General features: G+C 35.9%; 1 protein-coding gene across 3 annotated transcripts in view; it reads left to right on the forward strand.

The window, feature by feature from the left end:
- The window catches only part of LOC131064396 (uncharacterized), a 375,046-nt gene that overhangs the window by 268,205 nt on the left and 82,726 nt on the right, over positions 1–24,115 (forward strand). For all 3 annotated transcript variants that reach the window (XM_057998528.2, XM_057998529.2, XM_057998527.2), the window contains 2 exons: positions 8,266–8,484; positions 8,843–8,985. In XM_057998528.2, the coding sequence (XP_057854511.2) occupies positions 8,266–8,484; positions 8,843–8,985 (362 nt within the window). The remainder of the gene's footprint in view (positions 1–8,265; positions 8,485–8,842; positions 8,986–24,115) is intronic.

The raw sequence follows: 24,115 nt of genomic DNA on the forward strand, positions 1-24,115 counted from the left end.
AAAAATCATTTTCTTTTCCCTTCTTATGCCACGTAAATTGCATGAAGGCCATGTTGAGGTTCGCATATGCCTCCAAGTGATTTTAATCACTTTAAAAAAACTTTGTAAAATCATTTGGCTTCCTAAGTGATTTTTATCACTTTGTCCCCCTTCATTTTCTTAGCATTTTTAACTTATAAAAACTCAAGAAATGCGCCCTCTAAGGCTTGTAACAAATGTCTTTTTTAAAGTTTTCTTTTTATTAAAAAATTTATTATTTTTTGATCAGACATAGGTTGATATTATTCTTATTTAATATTTAAAAAATAATAAAATATAATAAAAAATTTTATTTATTAAAGTGTTAATTAAACACTTTTATTAAATATATTTTTTATTACACTTTATTATTTAATAAATAAAAATAGTAAAATTGTATTATTAAAGTGATTTATTTATTTTGTCGCTTTAAATAAAACAATTCTATTACTTTTATATTATTAAAGCTTTTAAATATAAATAAAAATAAAGTCAAACAAATGTCTGACTAGAGAATAATAAATCTTTTTTTAAAGATCACTTTATTAGATATTTTTGTTTGGGCAAAGGGAGGGATATTTTTGCATTTATGAGGGCTTGCAGGCCTGTCAGAGACATTTCAGGAGCATTTATGTTGCATTTATGGGGTTTTATGTTTGCAGAATGGATGACTTAGCCTTTTGGCTCAGGTTTATCCCTTTTGAGATATTTTTGAGGCCCAAAAGGTAGGGTTTTTGAGTTTGCTTGACCTAAAATGAGGAGGTGGAGTCTTCTTGATAACTTTGGAAAAAGGCATATATACTGGGAGCCTTCATTTTTGTAAGGGTTCTGATTCATTCATCTTGGAGCAGACTGTAATTTTTTGGTTCTCTCTGCAAGAATGGATGTCTTTGTAACACATTTTCAGGATTTATAAAGCTTGGTGATACCTGTTTGGCAAGGATAATAGCTTGGTTTGCTACTCTACTTCTCATCTTTCTTTGTTACTGCATCTTCAGGGTTAGTCAGTTCTTTGGTGGTTGGCTTTTGCCCCCCTTAAAATTTACATCTCCTTTTGATGCCTTATGCAGAAATACATATACTACTTGCAGGTCATAAGCTGTGTTTTAATGATTAATAGTCTTAGGTTGTGAAAAAAGGATTTTTTTTTTTTTCCTTTTAGGACTGTGATTATCCAGCCTGTTTATGAAGCATTGATGCAAGGGTTATGAGTTGTTGGTCAGTGTAAAAAAGGGTTTATTATCATTGCTGTACTGTGTGTTTTTTGCTTAGATAGATTCCAAAAAGAATACCATCTGGTGCAATCACCTTAGTTTCAAGTTTTAGTTTTTGCATTCTCTCCTCACTCTTTTCCCCTGAAGAAATTGTTAGTTTAGGTGCAGAATCTGAAAAGAACCAGCTTACTCTGGAGGTTCACTCCATTTTTTAGGCAACCCACAGGCCTAGGAGGGTTCCCATGTGTCACAGGCCTGCTGAGTTGATAGCTTAGCAAACAGGGGTGCAGGTCCAAGTGATAACAGTAATATAGAGAACACACCAAATTAAATGAAATCTCATTTGCATACAACCAACGAGTAATATTTTGATTTGTATCTTCTCGACTATGTAAATTAAATTATTTTGCAAGAGATTCTAAATCACTCCTCTTATGACTTGTTCTTGAAGCTGATTCTAGATGCAAAGGGGGTCTACTTAGACCTAGAGTTGACATTTGATTTGATGCTTGAGTATTGTTGTGACATTTTCACACATCGCTCCGTTGCAAATGGGGACCCCCACTTTTTGCTTTTTAGATGGTTGTTTTGTTTAGTTTGCTTAGGTTGACAATAGTTTCATAGTTTTTAGTTTTTGCTTATGAGAGGGTTTAGTCTTGTTATTCTGAGGTTGAATGGGACATGAGAGCGAATTTCATTTCTAGGGTGATTCAGTCAAGTAGTGTTGTTTTGAGCCCGAGATCAATGATCAAGTGTCCAAACTAAGGATTGATGTTGGAAATTGTCATGCCCCTGATCTTATATCCAATAATCAACGAACCTAAGTGTGAAATTGTCTTACAAAGTAAGACTTCACAATTTCACAAGATTAAACACTATGCCTCAATCGCTTATCTTATGTACGGGGGCTTGCTAGATATTAAACAACATCAGTCTTAAGGATCGATCCTTCCTCCCCTAAGGTGTAGTGATCATTATGGCGACCAAAGTTGCAAAACTCGAACTCGCCACAGACTCAGCAGCCCAAAAAATTGGACTTTGACTTAGACTTGACATAAACTTGGGAAAGGACTCATCAAGGACTCAACAAAAAAAACCGTAGTTTTACAAAAAAAACAAAAACAAATTAATGCATTTAGAGAACATAAGAGCCATAATTGAAACATTACACATGTCATATGATCTCCAAACACTCAATATTTGAAATTTCATCATTCATACTCATAGTTTCAAACTTTAAAATGTATAACAGCAGCATAAGTTTATAAATGCTTACAAAATTAGATATAATGATAAGTCCAAATGTGAAAAACAACAATGAACAAACTAAAGAGAACACTACATCTTCCTCTTCCCATCTCTAGTGAAAACCAAGGGAGAGATAAAACTAGAGGGTCTAGTTCTAGGAGTCTGATGTGGCTTCTCTAGCTTGCCAAAATTAGGTTGAGGGTAGCACCACTTGCTGGGGTTCGAGGGTGAGAGAGAGAGGGGTAGAGAGATAGGTCTGCTTTTGAAGATAATGGCTTGCAGTTTTGGATTTGATGTTTATGTTTTGTGAGTATTGCACTATTATGTTTTCAAGTCATTAGCGGTCCAGGTGTTAAAGTTGGTTGTGGCAGTTTTCTAACAGTGAGGTTGTCTATCAAAACTGGTTTGGAGAATGCTTTACATTGCTCCACAGTGTTGTTTAACTACACTTTATGTTTTATGCCGACTTTGGAAGATGTGGTGTGTGCGGTACCTTCGAATAAACTTAGGAAGACATATTTTGATGTATTTGGGTCCTCTCTATCTCCTGGAGTGGACCCCATTTAGCGTAGTTGCTCAGGGTAGCCAGCTTTGTGTAAATTATAATTATTCTATTTGTGGCAGACCTAGTTGAGAGTTTTGATGAATGAGTTGATATAAATAGATTTGCAGATCTGCGAATTTGGGTGTGGATTGATTGAAAGTGATATGGAAGTATATGTGGGAAGCGAAATTGTGAATATCAGATTGTGATGAGCCTTGATGATCATATCTTTCAATATGACAGAGTTGAGGCAGCGAATGAGTGCGTTGTGTTTGCCATGATATTGGTCACTTGAATCAAAGGTTCAAGGATAGTTTCATGATCTGGAGATCTTATTCATTTCAATTTATCATTCCTTTGTGCCTGTTGGAAGACAGTGAGTCCTTTTTGGCAGCTTGTGCAAATTTGTATCATGCCTTGGGATGCAAATTTGTATCATGCCTTGGGATAGCGTGTCTCAACCTACAAGTCCATTGTATCTTGCCCTAAGGGTGTGTGCCTTAGCCTGCAACTCCAAATTAGGAGCAATGAGCTTCCTTGGCCTTGTGTCTAAAACATTGTATTCAGTTATTCATATAGTGACTATGATTCTTATTGTGTCTTTTCCCATATTGGGTTTTCCATGTAAATATTTGTTCATGTCTGTTTTTTTTTTTGATCGGTAATATATATTTGTTTTTATTAAAAGGAAAATTGGAGTACATAATAAACCATCATACAATGAAACCACCATCTGGAAACAAAACCACCCTACCAAAACCATACTAATCTTCAAACAACGTTATCAAGAAACCCTATCCCACCCCACAGTCGAAAAGGTTTCAATACATCGTGGCTCATTGGCATAAATAGTTTATCATAGAAAACACTAAACAATAACTAGGAAAAAAAAAATGTATCGAGAGGTACCATTGATCATCAAATTGTTCAACCATTTGTAGCATCTCGAGAGCTCGAAGCATCCACCAACCCAACAGAACCACCACCCGCACCGCCCTGTTCAACCTGTCTTGCCAGCTCCGTCGAGAGCCGTTTGGTGATCGACCTCCTGCATCTCGCCTTGTCTACCAACCTAGCCTCCACACCCACCTGTCGGATAATTTCTTCAAGCTCCATCATCTGGACATAAACCACCAGGCCTTCCCATCCTCGCCTCGCATCATCCCTGAACCGAGCTTTGATCTCCTCTCAGTGTCGAAGAAATGGAATTCAAGAATGCCTAGCCCGCAACTCTGCATTATTCTTTGAAATACCTTTAGAAAGGTTAAATCCCCAACCCGAAACAACCCACTCTAACAGAGACTCCAAATTTAACAGGTAAGTATGCAGAACGATCATCCTCAACACCTTCCTAACTTCCTAGCATGCATGTCCCAAGTCTAGTCCCCAAGCCATGATTAGGGAGTAAATATCAGCTCTACATCAATACCTATGGCCTATCAGCGCCACCTCCTCACCCAAAACCAACTGAACCACTTTCAAGAACAGCGGGTCTTTTGCCAGAAACATTTTCTCAAGCTTCTTCACCAGGAAGGGACCTCGGAAAGTCGACATCAACTTTGAAGACCTTAGGGTAAAGTTTGCTTCCATTCTGGACATCCACCAAAAAGGGACTCTGCAAAATAATAGTCAAAATCTGCCAAAAATTTGTAGCCTTTCCCACCAACTCACAAAAAAGCCGCATTGAATACATGAAAATACCAATATTAGAAATTAAGTAGGCACGCTCCACAACCGCCGCCATTTCAAAGAGCATTCCACATTAAATGCCCATTTACTCAAACCAAACTTACAACTTTGGATAAAAAGCTAGCCACAAGTCGCATATATCAAATTTGTAGGAGTACATTCTTGGCAGGGTGTCTTAACTCCATCGCACGATGTAATCATTTCAATCTTGCCACCTCACCTCCCCTTTGGAAAGCTCACACGCCACATTTGAAAGGCCATTAGCAATGACATTCCCACCTCTTTTCACATGGGAAATACAAAAATCTTGGAAGGATTTTAACTTTTCACAAATTATATGTATGAATTTATTTAGCTTCCAACACGGGGTATCACCTTTGATCAGGGCATTAATAACTACTTGGGAATCCCCTTCCAAGTGGACCTTCGATGCCTTCATGTTCACTGCCAAGTCAGCCGCTAACAAGGCCGCTTGAGCCTCTGCCTCATTATTGGTTCCATCCTGTAATCTTCTAGTTCCTGTGAAAAGGATCTTCCCCTCATCATCACAGGCCACACACCCCACACCTGAAGTGCCCAGATTCCCTTTTGAGGCCCCAACAAAGTTAATTTTCACCCAACCACTCTCCGGCTTTGACCACGTCACAAACTCATCTCTAAATGGATCACTTGATGGATTAACCTTGGGAAACCCATGAATGGGTCTGGTGTTCATGTCTTTTGTGTTTATTGCTTCATCTTTCATTAGTGTTTGGATGGCTATAGATAATTGATACATGTTTGTGATTGAAAAATTTTAACGATTTGCTCAAGATTGCTTTACCCTCTCCTCTCAGTCTTGTGGCATGTTCAACACCCACAAGATAATTAATAAGTCAAATTTTCCAATAATAACCAATGCCAATGCAAAGATTATGGCCCAGGAAGAACTAATTATTAATCTTCAATAAAATATACCACCCTTTCACATCTCGATTGCAATATTTCCTCAATATTAGGTGATGGACAATATAGGGGGTCCTTGGATTCAATATTTATAGAAATGCCCTCAAATTTTAAAGATGGCATGGCTTCATATGTGTTTGTATTTGAAACTATAGATTCTTAATGTTAAATGTGGATAGTATATGGTGTGAGTTAACATGAAATTTTAGAATATGTATTATGAACAGTTTTAGTGTTTGTATTTTGACCAGACTTTAACCTCTAAATGATTAATTTTAATAAACATTTATAAATAAATAATCCTATCTAATTTTTAAGATGTTTCCAAAATGTTAAAAAAAATTCAAAATTTTCAAAAATTGTGGCCTATCGAGTAAAATAATAAAATAATTTGATCATGTTGATCACTTAATTAAAAACTGTATTTGGTCTCTAATAATAACTTACGAAGAATTGACCTAGTCTAATTTTTCATAAGCTTTCTTAGAGTGTAAAAATATATATGTATTATTTTTAATTTGTGACTTGTAGAGCCAATTAATGGAAAATTAATGTATTATATTAGAAACCTAATTTTTTAACTGAACTTGTATTTTGATGTATACCTAGAAACTTAAAAGGTCAGGTCCAAATTTGTAATATTTTGTTAGTTAGGGTGGAAACCAAAATCTTGGCTCAAATCATAGCTTTGATACGAATTGTTATGATATTTCTTGTAATTAAATGTAAAAATCAGCAAAATAGCAGATCACTTTGAGAGGGTGACCTCCGATAATTAGAAAATAATTTATGAATTTAGTATTTTGAAGTTATGATGATTTGGAAGAGACTAATCTTTATGTCAAAAGGTGTAACTATAGTGGCACCAAGGGACCAAGGGGTGGAGTGCAATGGTGTGATTGTGTTGACAAAAACTAAAACACAACCGACATATATTCAAAAAACTAAAAATATAAAATAACTCTTACGTATATGTAAAAAGAACTCCTGCTTAAATAAAATAACTCTTTTAAGTAAATAAAAATAGTTCTTCAAATAAAAATAAAGTAAAATAATTTTTAATAAATTGTAAAATAAAATAAAATCTCTTAAAGTAATATGATAACTTAAAATTGATATCTCTTGGTGATTTTAAATGAATGTATTTAAGATATCTACACTAGTCCTATTTATAGGCTTAGCTATAAAGGAACACACTCCCTCATCCTAATTAAGAGGGCTTAAGTTTGTAACCAAAACTAAGGTTAAGGTTAAGCATGCCACATATGCTTCACCTTATTATTTTTAGAAAGAAAGAATATTACAAACCTAACATAGTAACCTAAATTTATAATTAGGAACTGATTTGGGAGCTTGTAAAAGGAATTTAGAGTTGCAAATTGTAACTTTTTTGGGTTCTAAATTGATTATTACAAGTATAGTTGCAAGGGAGTTAGAATGTGAGGTTTCAAGGTCATTTGTGCTGATATAGTTGATGCAAACTTAGTTATAAAGCCCAAGATGCTAAGACCAATTGTAAGCACCATAAGAATAAATTTAAGTGAGGTTGTGCTCATATTTGCTAGAATTTTCACCCTCAAGTTGGTTTCTCCAAGGCATATCAATTTTATATGCTTTGCGGTAATTATTCTCTCTATTTTCTTGCATTTTCTCATTGCATTGATGCTTCTTTACATCAGTCATATTTCTCTCGAAGTCAAGTTCACTATTGAAGAACTCATGTATGGGATACCCATCATAGTTTAACTTTATGCATCACTATGCGCCTTGACATGGTCATTCTATTGCCTTGGAAGGTACTTTGATATAGAGATTTTAGATAGTGACTTTATATTTTCATGATATCTATTAACAACTACATGAGTAGAAGAGAAGATGAATGTTTTGCAAGAAAGGACCTCTAAGCCATGGACATGGGGTTTGAAATGGAAGATAAAAATATTACATCAATAGGCATAGCACAAGATAGGCAAAAGACTGTCGTGGTCTAAAGCTCACAATTGATAAGTGAGGAACAATTTTGATATTTGTGGATAAATTATAAGCAAATGCTATGGTCAACACTAAGTGTTGAGGCTATTAGGCCATTGAAGGTTGGTGGAATTGAAACACGATAATTCAAGTCATTGTTTCCAGTTGATTGACTACGTCAATGTTATAGATAACATCTATCAAATTATTTTTCAAATTGATTTTGCAATGGCAATAGGAATAGCACATTAATAGTGTGGTAAAGTATTATCATATGTATTCTCTCATCTTTTTTGGACATTTTTAGAACAAAAGTTTACTAGCCAGTTAGTTTACTTTGTCCTATTGTGGTACTGCATGACCTGGGAAACCAACCTCTATATCCTGTTCTAAATTTTTGCATCCAATACCATTTCTCGGTGTGTGTTTGTACTTATGTAGAAAACATTGGACAATTTAAATGATAGTAAGGAGCATTGGAAAAGATAGTTCACATGAAGAAAATTTAACCGTGGACTGACTGATGTAAAAATAACATAAATATTTCTGAGCAATTAATAAGTAAAAGAAATCATGGCAATAGTTTGATCTGATTATCTTGAGTGTTCTGAATGGCATGGTTTTCTTCTTTAACAGGGTTTCTCCACAGGCTTGCCAGAGAGACTTCAACTATCATTGTTGAGAACTTTGCCCGGTCTTGAAAACTGTGTGATGTTGCGGCCTGCATATGCTGTAGAATATGACTATTTGCCTGCACATCAATGTCATAGAACTCTTATGACAAAAAAGATAGATGGCCTCTTCTTTTCAGGCCAGATAAATGGGACAACCGGCTATGAAGAAGCTGCAGCTCAGGTAACCAGGTCATATAAAATATTAATCTGCAGTGTATACTTTTTTCATCTTTCTTATACACTATATGAATCAGGAGGAAAACAGGAATCGGTCTGCATTCTCATTATTTGTTGTACTTGTAATAGGGTTTAGAAAAATTAGAGTGCTTCCAGCCATGTCAAAGGGAAATACATCGTTAAACAATATCATGCATACTTTGGTTGTATTCTTCATGAAAGGAAAGACAATGAGTTGAATAGTTTAGAGAATGTTATTGAAGCACAGATGCAAAGTTATTGTTTATTTCATCTGTTTCTATGCTTGATTGTTTCCAACATTTATGTTACAAATTTTCTTGCAATACCTTGGTCATTTGCAGGGCTTGATAGCAGGGATAAATGCTGCAAGGCTTTCTTCTGGCAAAACCCTTGTTGTACTTGAGAGGGAAAGTAGTTATATTGGAACATTGATTGATGATCTTGTGACAAAGGACCTTCGGGAACCTTATCGTATGCTAACAAGGTAATGATTTGTTACATTTCAAATTTATAAGCAAATTATCTTTTCCATATATTAAATTATCCTACATATGTGTATAGAATCTGGAATAAACCATGCCACATAAGAAAAATATAAGGTTTTAAATTATCTCTATTCATTTTATGAAGAAAAAGAGAAACTGAAATAAATATGATGTAATGCCCCCTTTGCAAGTGTAAGCATCAAATAGAGACCCTTACCCTATTTTAATTCCCATAGACTAATTGGGAAAAAAATGAGAATACTTAATTGATTAAATTAAGCTGTCTAGACTCTAAAGTTGGAGTGGCTTGCATTTAATAATTTTCTTATTAAGTTGATAGATAAATTAAAAATGACTTTTATGGGGGCCCAAAACATAAAGTAAAATTTTCAAGTTACGTTAGGTGGGAAAAATGAATAATATTTTATTATTTTCAAAAAAGGTGTATAAAGAGGAGAAATTGAGAAGGAAAGTTTATTCTTGTCATTTTCATTTTCTAAAACACCTTGGAATTGAACTAGTTTGGTTTCAAGCACAAAAGCCCTCCTAACCAATTTACAAATGGATTCATACAAGATCCACAAGTGTACTTAATATTGGAGATTTGTAGAGATCTGTGTTGGACAGAAATATCATTTTTCGGTTTGCTTTCTTGGTATTCTAATGGATTTGCAGTTGAAGTTGATAGTTTGTTAAACAGGAAAAATTACTTACCTGCAAATATAATTGAAATATATCGATGAAGGGTACTGTGGTTGTCATAGTATTTCCAGAATAAATATTTTATTAGACCTGAATATGGGACCAACATGAATAACATTACTAGTCACCACTATATGATATAAGTTTTGGAGTTAGCAATTGAGTTATTAATGCTTTTAGCTTGCTGAAGGATGAAGTGGTGGTTTCTGTTGTTGCTGAATTGTTGTGTGAGGTCGTGGGACCTATTTCTTAGTAGCCGCTCCTCATTTTGGGTGAAAATCCTGCACAAGACACTTGGTCATACCATTTTTGAACTACAAAGGGGGTCGCACCAGCTAAAAAGTGGGGTGTGAGGCTTCAAGAAGGGGGAAGCATTGCATACTAGGTGATGTTGAGAATTTTTAGTGTGAATTGTGGAACCCAAATACCTATCACAGACTTATGTGGGTGAATAAATATTGTCAAGGAGATCACAACCATTATATGGAGGTTCCATTAGCAACTACAGCTAGAAAGGGATGTTGTATACATTTTTAGGAGGAAGTTTATCATTTATCTCAACATCAGCATTAAAATTATTATATTGAAGGTGTTTCAGCAGCATACATCTTAGATTGAAGCTTAGGATTGCACTTATTTGTAGTTCTAAATTAATGATTTTTATCATGAATTTCTAATTTTCAAGGTGGCTGGTTCATATTGTAAATAAAGACAATGTCCTACTTTGCACTTGAAATACAATATTTGTTTATGCATTTTGTCAAAATGTAAGAAAATACAAAAAAGATAGTCAGACTCTTTACAATGGTATCAAAGCTGGTTTTCCTGGTAGCATGTTGAGAATTGGATAACTTGATTCAAACAAATAATTCATATGTGGTGCAAGAGCACCTAAAGTACACATACCTCCATGAGGCACTATTTTTCAAATGTATGTTGGGTTTTATTTTGCGAGCATTAAATAAGGTCCTTTGGACCATTTGGTGATGGTTTGAGTCACATTAGTGCATTAGCAAGTAGGTTGATGCAAAATTGGCATGTTGTCATGTTGATGCCAAAAGTTGTCATATGAGCATAAAAGTAATGCAGTAGAGGAATGCATTGTTACAATGCATTATGACAGTGATAAATGTCGAAGCGAAAGACATTGACAAAAAGCAATGCTATGTGATAAAAATCAATGACTTTCTCTATCACAGTGGCCAATAAAGAATGTTTATTATCTTCAAGTTCAGTGGTTGATCTTCATAAGGTCACTGCCATTACCATTCATGGTCAAATGATGCAAGTTGATGTTCCTGGACAAATACCCTCACCTGTCTTGAATACTTCAAGTGCCAATAGCATGAAGACCTCTTAGATAGAGGATGATGTAAATAGAGTCATGTGTCAGACACTTAGATTTGTTTCAATTATGCATTCGTAATTTCCTTTTGAAAAATTACATGTAATGCCAAAGATTGTAATTCCAAGTATTCTTCTAACTTGTAATTACATGTAAACAAATTACAAGTCGAAAGACATGACTGTAATTTGTAATAAGTCATAGCTGTGGAATAAGTCGTATTTAGTTGGAGTTCTCCCACTTTTTGCTCTTAGCATCTCTCCTATATATATTAAAGGGTTCTCTATAGAAGTAGGATCTTTTTGGCAAACAAGAAAAACTCTGCAGAAATTTACAACGATAAAGACTTTGTGTTTTATACTTGTAAATTTGATTCTCAAGCAATATAAGGAGAACACTTGAGTTTTCAAACTTTGTGTTGATATCTTGTTCATATATTCATTTTGTTATTATGTTACAGTGATATATTTTTTTGCATATACTTGAAATTCTAGTAAAGTTGTTGGAAAGAGCTTTAATCTGATTTCTTGCAGACTTTGTGCTATAAATATTGAGGGTTATGTTAGCATAGTGAAGTGTTCATGATAGGAAGAAGCCTCAAGACTTTGTTCTTGTAATTGTTCTTGTTCATAGCAATTTAAAAGTGCATTATATTGACAAAGTTTGAGCTACTGTATGTTGTACGTTGTCACCATAATTATCATTTTAGAAGGTTGATAGGACAGTAGAAGAGTTGAAGACTTTGGGCTTCCGTTTCTATTTTCCAGTCCTGGGGAAGCAATGAAAGACTTTGTTCTTTTATTGAAACTTCACTTTCTATTGTATAAGAACTTTTATAATTGTTGAAATTTCCTTAAAATTTCTGAATTTGTTGCTTCAATTGTAGTTTCTTTTCTGAGAAGAGAGAAAAGAATATCATCTTTTCTAAAAAAAGAGAAAAAGATGTTGTCCCACTCAAGTTAAATTAGTATTTATAGATTATAGTTAATTTGTAATAGTTAGAAGAGGTAGGAAATGAGGAGTCTTCCCTTAGAATTAGGAGAGTTCTGAACTCACACACTATGGCTGAAACCATAATTTTTCACGCCTTCCCAGGTGTACAAAATTTTCAACCAATAGTTTTTAGCGAGTCAGCTGGGGATACAATATGCATCCAAAGGTGTCACACTTTTAGTTGAAGTATACTAGTATCCTATTCATTGTTTTCTTGTAGTTTGTCAAGCTTTCACCAGGGACATGTAAAATGGCTGCTCAAGGTCCTTGGGGGAATGCTTTTGGTTCGTTGAATCTGACTCCGCCTTTACATGCTCTTCCTGATGGTTCAGGGAAAAAATTTTCCAATTTCTTTGGAGATGGAAGATAACATCCTGATGAGCACATAGTTGCCTTCTATATTGCATGTGGTGTGCTTGTTGTGGAACATGAGGATGTTTTAGTGAGACTTTTCTGTAGTATCCCCAATATTTTTTTATTTTTTTTAGCAATAAGATTAACAGAACAAACACAGTAACCCGTAAAGGTTAGAGAATTAATCCAGAATGTCATAACCCCTCTTTGGACATTGGATTAAATAAATACGATAATTAAAACATTTATTAATTGACATTTAATGATATTGGAAAATCATCTCATTTATGAGACTTCACGATTTTCCTCTAATATATGATTATTAATGTTTATTATTTGTTATGATTATTATTTATTATTTTATTTTAATGTAACGTTCATATTTCAATTATTAATATTATATTAACTATTAAAGAAGTTTTACCATAAAATACCATTAAAACATAAAATAGATATATTGAATATATTACACTTACCATATAATATGTTATTTAATAAATATAAAATATAAACATAAATTGTCAAAATACATTATAAGTATTATTTGGAATAATATTGTATTAATACAATGCCATTAATAGAACTGATATACAATATTACAAAGAGAATTCAACAGTGATCAGAATACTAATACTAAGCATCGATCAAAGCATCAACTAATATCGGTATCATCCAAGGGTGATTTAGAATGAAGTTGACTAGTCAATTAGTCGTAATTATTTAAGATGACCACTAGAAATCGAAGCACTAAGGCAATCCTACCATTTGGAGTGATTAAGCAACATTGATACTGTAGGTGTTAATGATACCGATGACAATATTGATCACAACCATCGTAAGGGAAGTATCTATGTCTGCAAATGCATGAACGTGGTTGACAAGAATGCGTTAGAATTATTTATTAACGATTCAATCTAACAAGATTCCTTAATGGAATCATGAGATCACCGTAGGACATAGGATTAATTCCTAATACTAACAATTCGATGAAGTCAGTATGATTATGAATATCAATTAAATCGATAAGCATTAAAACAACAAATTATGCGAGTCATTACAAGCATCGGCAATTATGAACAAACCGATTGTTATGTAGAAAGACGTTGGAAGGAGACATGTCTCCTTGATCTCGAAGAGGTGCGACTATTCAAGGAAGAAGTTATATGTGATCGTGGAAGTTTGTCTCTTAAAAAAAAAGGCATTTTTGGATCGCTCCTTGTGAACAATTACCTTGGGCATACTATGGGTTGCATAAGGAACAAAGTCACCAGTTAGGGAGGACACCATATCTTATTATACAGGAAGAAATACCATGTGGGGGCCTTTGTGCTGACAGAGATATCAGAATTTAAGGAAAAAGACTTAAACAAAAATTCAGGTTTATTAATATTAGAAGAAGCTTGCCAAAGTGCTTTGTGGGTCCATCCAATAATTATTCAGAATATTATAATTAAAGAATCTTCCAACAGTATTTGCAGAAAAGGTTGAAGATTTCACAACTTTTTTTGTGTTTTTAGCAGCAGCTCCACTATGGGGAATGGGGCCCACTTTTAATATTTGGAGATATTGATTGTGTTTTTAATTTCAACACCACTTAAGCTTTTACAAGGAATTTGGGAATCTTTGTTTGTGATTTGAGCAATCAATATTACCAAAGGGTTAACAAATTTTTAAGAGGAGTCAACAACATGCTGAAGAATTTGTTTGGGTAAATCAGAGAGAGTGCCAAGATAAGTTCTACTCTTTTTAAATTCAATATTTTAATGAAATGTGTTCAGTTTTAATAAAGTTATGTTTATTAATATATTACCATTCTCATTTTAATTTGAAATTGATGTCTCAGGACTAAATTATTGCAAGTCTGAAATGGGGACATTACACAGAATAACTGAAAGGAACCCTTCCACCTTTTGTTCACGGAGAGCCCAATCTGGGAGGGTGAGAGCATACAGTGTTCCGAGGATCGTTATCACCATAAACCAATTGAAAGCTGAAATACAGTAATGGGCGGCAAGCCAACTCCTTTCGCTTATCCAACAGGTAAACAAGAAACTTGGCGGTAAACCAGCCAAGAGAACAACACACCAAGACACAAATCACTCAACCGCAATGTTTCAGCGGGAGGACTGAATCACATCAAAGCTCAACTCGGTCGCTTATTCAACGGGAGGACCATTACAAACATAAAATCACTCAACCACTTACTCAGTGGGAGGATTGAACTTCATAACTGAATTACAAAACAAAAAGGCGGCTAACCCAGCCTCTTCTAGTTATGTAGTGGGCAAGCAACACTCCAGAAATGGTTAGTAGTACTACTACTTAACCTTACAATTCAAAAAGAGAAGATTAGAGATGATATCCAATGCAGATTACAGCAAGAAACAACTAACAAATTAACTCAAATCATGCTACTGCTGCTGTACCAAAAATTTGAAGTCAAACAAGCATAACTAGTCTCAACCGGCAACACCAAAATGATCATAACTCACTCAAATGAAGTTGGAAACACACCAAATCAAATGCGAATGAAAGATATAACCTGGACGATGAAACATGAACACAAAACCTGCAGTCTGGTCCCCTCAAAACAGCAGCACGCATCCCAATGCACCCCTAGAATGGTACGACCCAACTGAAAGGTACAATTTGTAACTAAAAATCCAATTCTTCAAATCAGCGGCTATAAAATTGCAGACTATATCGCTTCCATGCCATGCTTTGATAGAGCCAATATCCAGAATGAAGGAATCACTTGGTCAAGAGTTATGAGCAAAATATGGTTTCAGGAACTCCGTGACCAGCAACAAGAAAACACTCCAAAATCCACACAAACACTCCACATTCAGCAAAACACTCTCTAACAGCACTGAGAATACAAGAACACGGCTAGGTACTATCTTCCAAGTACGAAACTGAGACTTAGCTAGGAAGCCACACTTCGAAGCTCAGATTTTCAATCGCCAAACCGATAGCATAACAATGCAATTTCATAAGATATCCAAATGGGAGGCCAAGCACTTGTATTTATAGTTTTCTCCCTCTAAAATTCAAATGTAAATGCTCCCAAATTCACCTCTCCAATTTGCATTTCATTTCATTATCACATGGCATCCAAATGACATTTCATTTCATTTACCAAGGTGAGCGCCCAAGTTGCATTTTCACCAATAATTAAACAAGTTCGAACTTGCCTAAGTCTTCAACAATAACTTAATGCATTCTTCAAATTTCAATGCCTAACTTAGGAAAATATAACATTGATATTAGATATAAATATGTCTTTTCCTAAATCGCCCAATATAACATTAATCAGTAATAAAATAATTAAATATTAAACCTTAGGATAAGGAAATAATATTTAATTAAATCACTTGATTCCAATACTGATTATCAACAAAACCCAGGATGGATGACGCTGAGCAATGAAAACCATTGAACTGATACAGGGTCAAGACCCTGTCCAAACTGCAAAAAATAGAATTGCTCAATACTACCACTTACTAAAAATAGTAAGTCATGGAATACTCCTCTGAAAAACATGATCTTCGCACCTGAAGAAAGAGCTTGGAAAGCTCAGTAAGACAGCACCATCCAAATAGCCAAACCCTAACTTACTAAAAATAGTAAGTTCTCACTTCGCCAAAGAATCAAATGCATGTTATGCCACCCTGGAGCTCATGAAAAACCCAGAAGGAAACCATAGACAGAACTGAAGAATTCCCTCCTAGTAAACCCTAAAAAGCTTGTGCAGAACTCCACAAAAGTTGGAAACCCTAATTCTCCTTTCCAAATAGCCTATGGGTCTCCGGAATAGGCCAATGGACCACTGAACTAATCACTACGAAGAAGGGGACATTACATTTTCATTGAAACTCTACAAGGTGTGGCTACAAATTGGTTCTACCACCTCGCGCCATAGACCATCACAAACTGAGCTACTCTATGAACAAAGTTGGAGGAAAGGTTGAAGCCCGCAAAGGATGTGCATGCATTGTTAGCATAGCTGTCTCAAATGAAAAAGGAGCCACACGAACCCATGCGAGAGTTTGTGGCAAAATTCAACAATTTGTCTAACAAAATTCCAATTGTTGCTTGACGTACCGCTGAAAATTTGAAGTGCTTCTTTATCAATGCTCAAGTGCCTAAGGTAAGTTTTTTGTTGAGAAGAGCAACTCCAGTTAATCTCGCAGTAGCACAAACCTTGGCAATTGAGATTGAAGATGATCTTATCCTTGCGGGTAAGATAAGGATAGAGCCAAATGGGTCCAAAGAAAACTCTTCTTTGGAATCATCTTCTTCCAGTAGAACAAATCCCATGGTGTAGAGGCTGGCCAATGAAGTGTTATCCCTTAAGAAGTAGTTATCACAAGGTTCTTTTATCTCTTACAGGGATATCCTGAGGACTTATCCAAATAACGCTTCCAATTATGCAGCCAAGAATCACAACAAGATTCCTTCACAACCAGAAAGGCTTGCTCTTGAGGCACCACCTACATATGTAGTAGTGGGGAACTTTGAACCCGAACAAAGTGATCTTGCTAGTCTCTTCCAAGAAGAGGAAGCAAACATAGCTAGCGACTCTCATATCTGGTTTATGCAGTACCAGAAATCTATTGAACAAAAAGAAAAGACCATGCTAGATGCCATGGGGAATAACAAGCAGAAGGATGAAAGCCACTTTGCCAAGGTGTTGGCAAAGGAGGACAATCATGTCTTGAGATGTGAAAAGATGGGCATGCATGAAGATAACAAGGAACTTGATGAAGACCTTTTCACAAACATAATACAGGAGTTTTGTTCAAGTCTTGATGACAATTCAAATTGTCCCAAAGCTAAAGTTTGTAAACACCGTGTTGAGGTAAGCAATGCAACCATGTTTTCACCTGACTCACATGAGGAAACTCATTCTATTCAGCATGAGGTTGTTGGTTGAAAATTTTGTACACTTGGGGAAATATACAAAATTGTGGTTTCAACCACAGCACACGAGTAAAAACTCTCCTAATTAAGGGAAGGCTCCCCCTATCTAACTACAACTTTGGAAATAAAATAGATGGGACAGCAATCTTTCTTCTTTTTTCAAGAAAGACAATATCCTTTTCTCTTCACAGAAAATGATAGTGATTGAATATGAACAGCAGTAACCACTTTCAAGTGAAATGAGAGAAAGGAAATGAAGTTTCCTAAAAGCGCAAAGACTTCCGTCACTTCCTTCGGGATGGGACAGCAATATCAAGCTCAAAGACTTGATTATGTGAAGTCCTATCTACCCTTTGCCATACTAAATTTTACAACGAATAAAAGATAACAGCTCAAAGATTGGAATAATCTATTCTTTCAACACAAAGACAAGAACTAATGCAAGCTCAAAGACTTGCTGCTATTTCTTATCAAACAATAATTTTTCCTCAAGAATAGACGCAAGCTCAAAGACTTGTTGCTCCTTCTAGAGATTTTCCTATTTTAATTAATCTTCTCTACTTGCAGCTCAAAGACTTCAAATCAGATCGGACTAAGCTCCTTTAGAAACACTTTGCATAGAAGAAATAAAAAGATTCAAACTCAAACATGTAGCTCAAAGACTCAAAACTTGAGTGATCCTTCTTTATTATTCTTCAAAACCTTCAATTCACATACATAAGCTCAAAGACTTCTTGCTGTAAATTTGGCAGAGTTTTTGCTTGCTTTCCCAAAAGATAAAAATTACAATAGACCCCTCAAGTATTTATAGAAGAGGAGCCTTGAGAAAAATGTGAGAGGATCCTAACTAACTTGAGAGATTCTCTCAACCACCAAGACTCATTCAATATTAACTGAGACTTCATTAACTAACTAAGAGTTATTCCAACTACAGTCCTAATCGGACACAACTTGTAGTTACCTTACATGTAATTACAAAAGTGCAAGTAATGTGTAACTTGCTTTTTATAAAAAAATACTTTTACATGTAACTTGTCAAAACAAAATTACAACTAAAGATTACAAAAGAGGGAAAATTCAACTAAGTGTTGAAAAACACTTAAGTTGAATTTTGTGAAGACACAAATCCTTGAAATTTCTGGATGCTCGTTTGTAGTTCCTCGGGATTCGGTTCATGGGTGTTCTTGGCAACAACCATGGTCTTCACAATAGTGTCGTGATAGCGGAGGAGCGCAGAATTGTTTTTATCCAGGATAGACTGGATTTCATGCAGAAAGGCTTGGTGTTTCATCAATGTCTGAATTGAAGCAGCCGTGAATTGTTTGCCCCTCCATTCATTATGAATCCTCATTTGTAAATCAGCAAGAACTTCTTCTTCTGGAATCAGCTCTCCATCTTGACTTACTATGTTGCAAGAGGCCCTTTCACAATGTGAGACAATATCTCGAAAAACTTCACCCCGAAATCTCTTTGCATCACCGATCTCCTCAATGAGGGATTTAAGAACAAGGGTCTTGTTTTCTAGGAGTTCTTCAAATTCCAAGTACATGACCCTGGAAGAGATAATGGCGTGCTCCTGTAGAACAGTCAGCTATTGTTGGGGCATGGTACGCCAGATTGTCAAACTTTCTTCAACACTTTCCAGATTTTTTTTGAAAGTATTAGAAGTCTGATCCAGTTTCTCCTCAACAGTCTCCAACTTAGACATCATCCGAAAAATGTCTTTCATTACCTATGCACATAGATCATGAAGTTGATCAACCTAGGAATCCAGTGCTTGTACCTTCTGAACAACCCTTTCCACTCCACGAATTGATTCTTGGGAACCAGAAGAACCTATGGAGTTACTCCCTTCAGCAGCAGGTTTTGTAATTTTATGAATGGCTGCCATAAGCTGTCGGTTTTCCTCTTCTAGCTTGTCTTTCTTTGCTAAAAGATCATCACACCTTTGCACCAATGAAGCAACAGAAAACTGAGCATCATGTTTAATGACCTCATGCGTCTGTTTTCCCAACTCTATCCTTGTAACCTTATAATCGGCAGCTAACATTTCTTCAAGTGGCTTATCTACAAGAGGTTCCACAACTTCAGCTACCTTCATCTTGTTGCTGTCAACAGTTACTCTGGAGATAGTCTTGGCCTTCTTAGCAACTTTGGATCTGGACTGTTTCAGTTGTTGGTAATCAAAGGCATCAAGTGAGATTTCTTGCTTCTTCCTTTTTGGAGTAAAAGAACATGGAATCGTGATTTTTCCTTCCCACAAACTGTCCTCTCCTCAAGAGGAAGCACTACTGCACGACTGACTCACAACTTGATCCTTGTGCCCGAAGATGAAGCACCCTCCTTGTTGTCAATCTGAATCTTAGACTTCCGTCCAAGAGGCCCCGTAGAATCATCTTCTTTACCAACTTTGATTTTTATAAGTCTAACAGCATTACTTTTCAGCCATGCGTTGGTGTTGGCCAAGATAGGCTGAAATCTGTCAAGGATGGATATGCACTCCGTGTGTGACCATTGGATCAAAGAAAGTGGAGCTTCCTCCACCCTCCGTGAAATGTATTCAGGATCAAGTATATGCCCGTCATCAATCATCCCTTGTGGGATATCCGCCAAGTTCAAATCAACAATTTGCTCAACAGTGAGCCTGCAGTAATCCATCTTGAGGACTTCGGCTTTTGTGCGGAGATCTACCCAGATGTCTTCAATGCAATGTACATGCACAAAGGATTTCTTGATCTTCTCCTTTATACCCCTATAATCAAAATCAGCTCTAGGTTTAAACCTTTTGAGCTTGATTTCCTAAAATTCAGTCTCCATGACTTTAGCCTTCACAAATGTGACAAGGGAATACCGGCCAATTTTCAATGGGTTTGTGGTAGAAATCCCCATTCCGACCTTGTGCTTAGCAGACTGAAAAGTGTGGACAACCATGATTTGTCTTCCCAACTCCATAAGAATGATCTTATCAGTTGGGTATCTGGGAAGCATGTATGGCTGACCACCATAGCATCCGATCCTCATATAGGTGAAGGTGGGAAATTGCAGAAACAAACATCCATACTCGCACACCTTGTCCCATGCCTCATCTGATACTCTCTTGTTCCTAAGATTTCTGTCAAACTGACACATGAAATATCCGAAGAACGCATCTTGGACTCTTCGGAAATGTAATCTGTTGGATCTCAATGGCAACTAGTCATAATACTCCCAAACTAGTATAAGTGAGTGATCACCCTTGGTAGAAAGACCTGGAAAGTGTCTAAGCGATGCTGCCAAATATACCAAATATGAATTCATGAAGAAGGTCATGGTGGTAGGAACTGCTGCAAGTTGTTCGCACAAGGTATTGCTAATGACTTCTCCCCATGAAATGTGATGAGACTGCCGTATGAACATGATAAACTGGTACATCCATGGCTCAAAGACATTGGAATGCTCAAGGCCCATCATCCTGCTGAGAAGGGTTATGGTGTCTCCAATCTCCCATTTGAAATCGCAGCGGTACAACTTTGCCCATCTTGAGAAGGAGGCTCGTGGTTCTTGGATCCACCTATTGATATGTCGCTTGCAATCTTTTTCCCTCTTCACATAATACTTTGCTGCACTTTCTTTGAAGATTTCCATATAAACAAGTGCAGGAGGTATTCTGAAGACCTTCTCGATTGTATCCGCATCGAGACGAATTATTGCTTTGCCATCATCATTTTTGATGACTCTTGACTCTTTGTCAAAATGATGGGCGCAGGCAAGAACGAACTCAGGTTCTAGGGCAGCCACCGGGAAAAAAGATGCATGATGGATATGGCTGTCCAATAGCCATTGCAAGTTATTATCCTGTGGATCTTCTACTCTCTTGACGAATTCTGACATATCAACGTGCCCTATTTCCGTGTCTCTGATGCGATTCAAAGGAGAAAAAACCTGGGAATCTGCTACCGCATTCTAATATTTGTCATATCTATATTTCATCTTCTTTGGAACTGGAGATGCCGGCAAATCTAACATTGATTGTGAACCTAGAATGCTATGATGAAGACTTAAAAGAGTTAAGGCAACATCATAGTCAGCTGCAAATATCATTCTTCCTTCTCCAAATGGGTAAATCTTCGATTCTAGAACTTCACGATTTTGTGAGAGGAAGAGGGGAAATATATGGAAATGGGAAAATCTTGACTTTGACCAATTTCGGATCTTGGGGAAATTTTCGCAAGTATACAAGTTGGAATGAACATACATGCAATCAGGGTTTTAAAACCCGAATCCAAGTACACTTCTAAAATTGCAAATGGAGAAATGGATGGAAAATGAGATTTTGACTTGTGGAAAATGACGGAGATGGAAAGTACGGATATGGGGAACAAGAATGGATAGAAATCGGAAAATCCGGGAAAGTCATTTTCATGAAAATGGGAAGAACTCTTCAACATGTAATCCGGTTTTTAAAACCCGAATTTGAAAGAGAGGGGTATTTCACACTTTTCAATTTGGAATTTTAACAAAAATGGTTAAATTCCTTAACCATAGGGGAAGAACGAGAATTTCCAGCGAACTTGTAATCGGGATTAAAAATCCCGAATACAAGTAAAGAGGGAATTTTTGGGAAGAACAATGCAATTCGAAAATTGCATACCAAGGGAAGATTTCTCTCACAAAAACTGATTTTTAGGGGAAGAACAACATATTTGCAAAAATGCAACTAAGAAAGAAAACTAAGAAAACAAGAAAATAACAAAATGAAGAAAGGAAAGAGAACATACCTTTCTTGAAACTGAAAATGCTTCTCCAAAAATGCAACAATCCTTGGAATGAAGAAGCAAAATCAATCAATAAGGACAAACCGCAACACTAAACCCTTGCCACGTTTTAAAAAAAAAAACATTTTATGTGGAAAAACGTGGCAGCAAACAAGAGTAAAATGGCATAGAAAATGTTTGAATACTTTTTAACCCTCAACGCCTTGGTACTCCTAGCCAAAACGATTCATCTCCTTGAAGATTCGTGGCATCAAACACTTCCAATATGCAGCCAAAGGAATCACGTGGAGAAAAAAATGTGGTATTCAATGCATCTTTGATGGATCATTAAATAGCTTAAATCTTATCCCAAACTCCATGCCTACGTAGGATAGTTCAAAACGATCTAGAAGAATGCAGCTTCATTAGGTTCTAATCCCCCAAAATGTGGCATTTTGGAAACACGTTTTTGCTGATTTGGGGCAAAAAACCAGTCAATACAACCTCCATGTGGCGTGAAAAGTGTCCAAGAATGCATGAAAATAGGGTAGAAACAAAAGCGCCTTCCTCCTCCAACAAATCTTCAACAAAATTTGATTTGAAAAGTTCAACAAAAACGATTTTCTTGCAAATCGGGTTTTTGGGAGAACAAGACAAGTTCAAAATGCACAAGGGAATGAAAATCGGGTTTTTTAGAACAAATGACAAGTTCTAAAATTCACTTTTTCACTCACTAGGCCAAAATCGGGTTTTTTGAACCAAATAGCAAGTTTTATCTTTGACTTTTTCACTTACAAGGCAAATTCGGGTTTTTTGAACCAAATAGCAAGTTTTAAAAATGTCAAAAATGCACTTTATGCATAAAATCGGGTTTTTTGGAGAGGAATGCATGTTTTAATTACTTGTAAAGGGAAATAAAATCCCTACAACAAGTTAGAAATGCTTGCATATATGTAATGGGGATTTAAAATCCCTATTACATGTAAAACCATTAAAGTAGGGGTTTTTGGACCAAACTGCAAGTTTACTTGTAATTGAGCCAAAAAATCCCTATTTTAACTAAACAAGACCAAAAACAATAAAAAAAATAAAAACAACAAAAGGAAAATTTAAAACAAATTACAAGTAACATCTTTTAATGAAAGTGCACATGTAATAAGCCAAAAATTCCCCTACAACAACCAAAACAATGAATATCATTAAAACTTGCAATTTGAAAATTATTCTCCACCTGCAATCGGGATTTTATAACCCGAAGTTGAAGGAAAGACATAGCAAACAAACCCATAATTTGATGAAATTCGAAACGTAGTTCGAGGATGGTCTGAGGATTAAGCCAGTCCAAGGATTAGTCGAAATTTTGCCTCGGGAAGCGTGCCAGAGTAAAATTTTCATTTTTTCACAAAAATTTCATGTAGTGGTCTTTCATTTTTGGAAACAAAAATGAGGACAACAGAGGTTATGGTTGAGGGAGCAATTGATAAAGGTGGAATCAGTAAGACGAGTTATGTCATTTCCTTTCAAGAGGATGCCTATAAGACATCCAGCTTGGTTGGAAGCTGACAATTCCTCAAAGGTTACACTTGCTCCTAAGGATGAAGATACAAGGGAGGAAGGCCTATGGTTGAGCAAGGGTAGTGCAAATTCATTGATCTACTTTGGAGCAACTATGTGTGATTTATTTCAGGAGGCAAGTGAATTTGTTCATCTTTTCCAAGGAGTGGTGCATCAAGCTATGGCACAATTGTTCGTACTTCAATTGGTTGTGGCTGCTTATGATCATGCAAGGCATTGCAAGCAGTTGAGGAAAGGAAGCTACTATGGAGTACCAGTTAATGGTTTCATATGAAGAAGTCTCCATTGTTGGTTAGTCTCGGTTAGGTTAGTTTCCCTTTCCAATAAGTGTAGTTGCACACAAAGTTGAGTCTTATTTTTCTTTCAAGTGTTGAAGCACATTGTTTTAGTTAGTTGTGTTGTCCTTTTTATCTTCGATATCTATTGTTATCTGACTCTGTAGCCCAATGGATGATAAGGCGCTTAGGTTCTGGATTCTACTACCCTCGATTGTTTCTATGATTG

The sequence above is a fragment of the Cryptomeria japonica genome, chromosome 5 (assembly GCF_030272615.1).
Source record: "Cryptomeria japonica chromosome 5, Sugi_1.0, whole genome shotgun sequence".
NCBI lineage: Eukaryota > Viridiplantae > Streptophyta > Pinopsida > Cupressales > Cupressaceae > Cryptomeria > Cryptomeria japonica.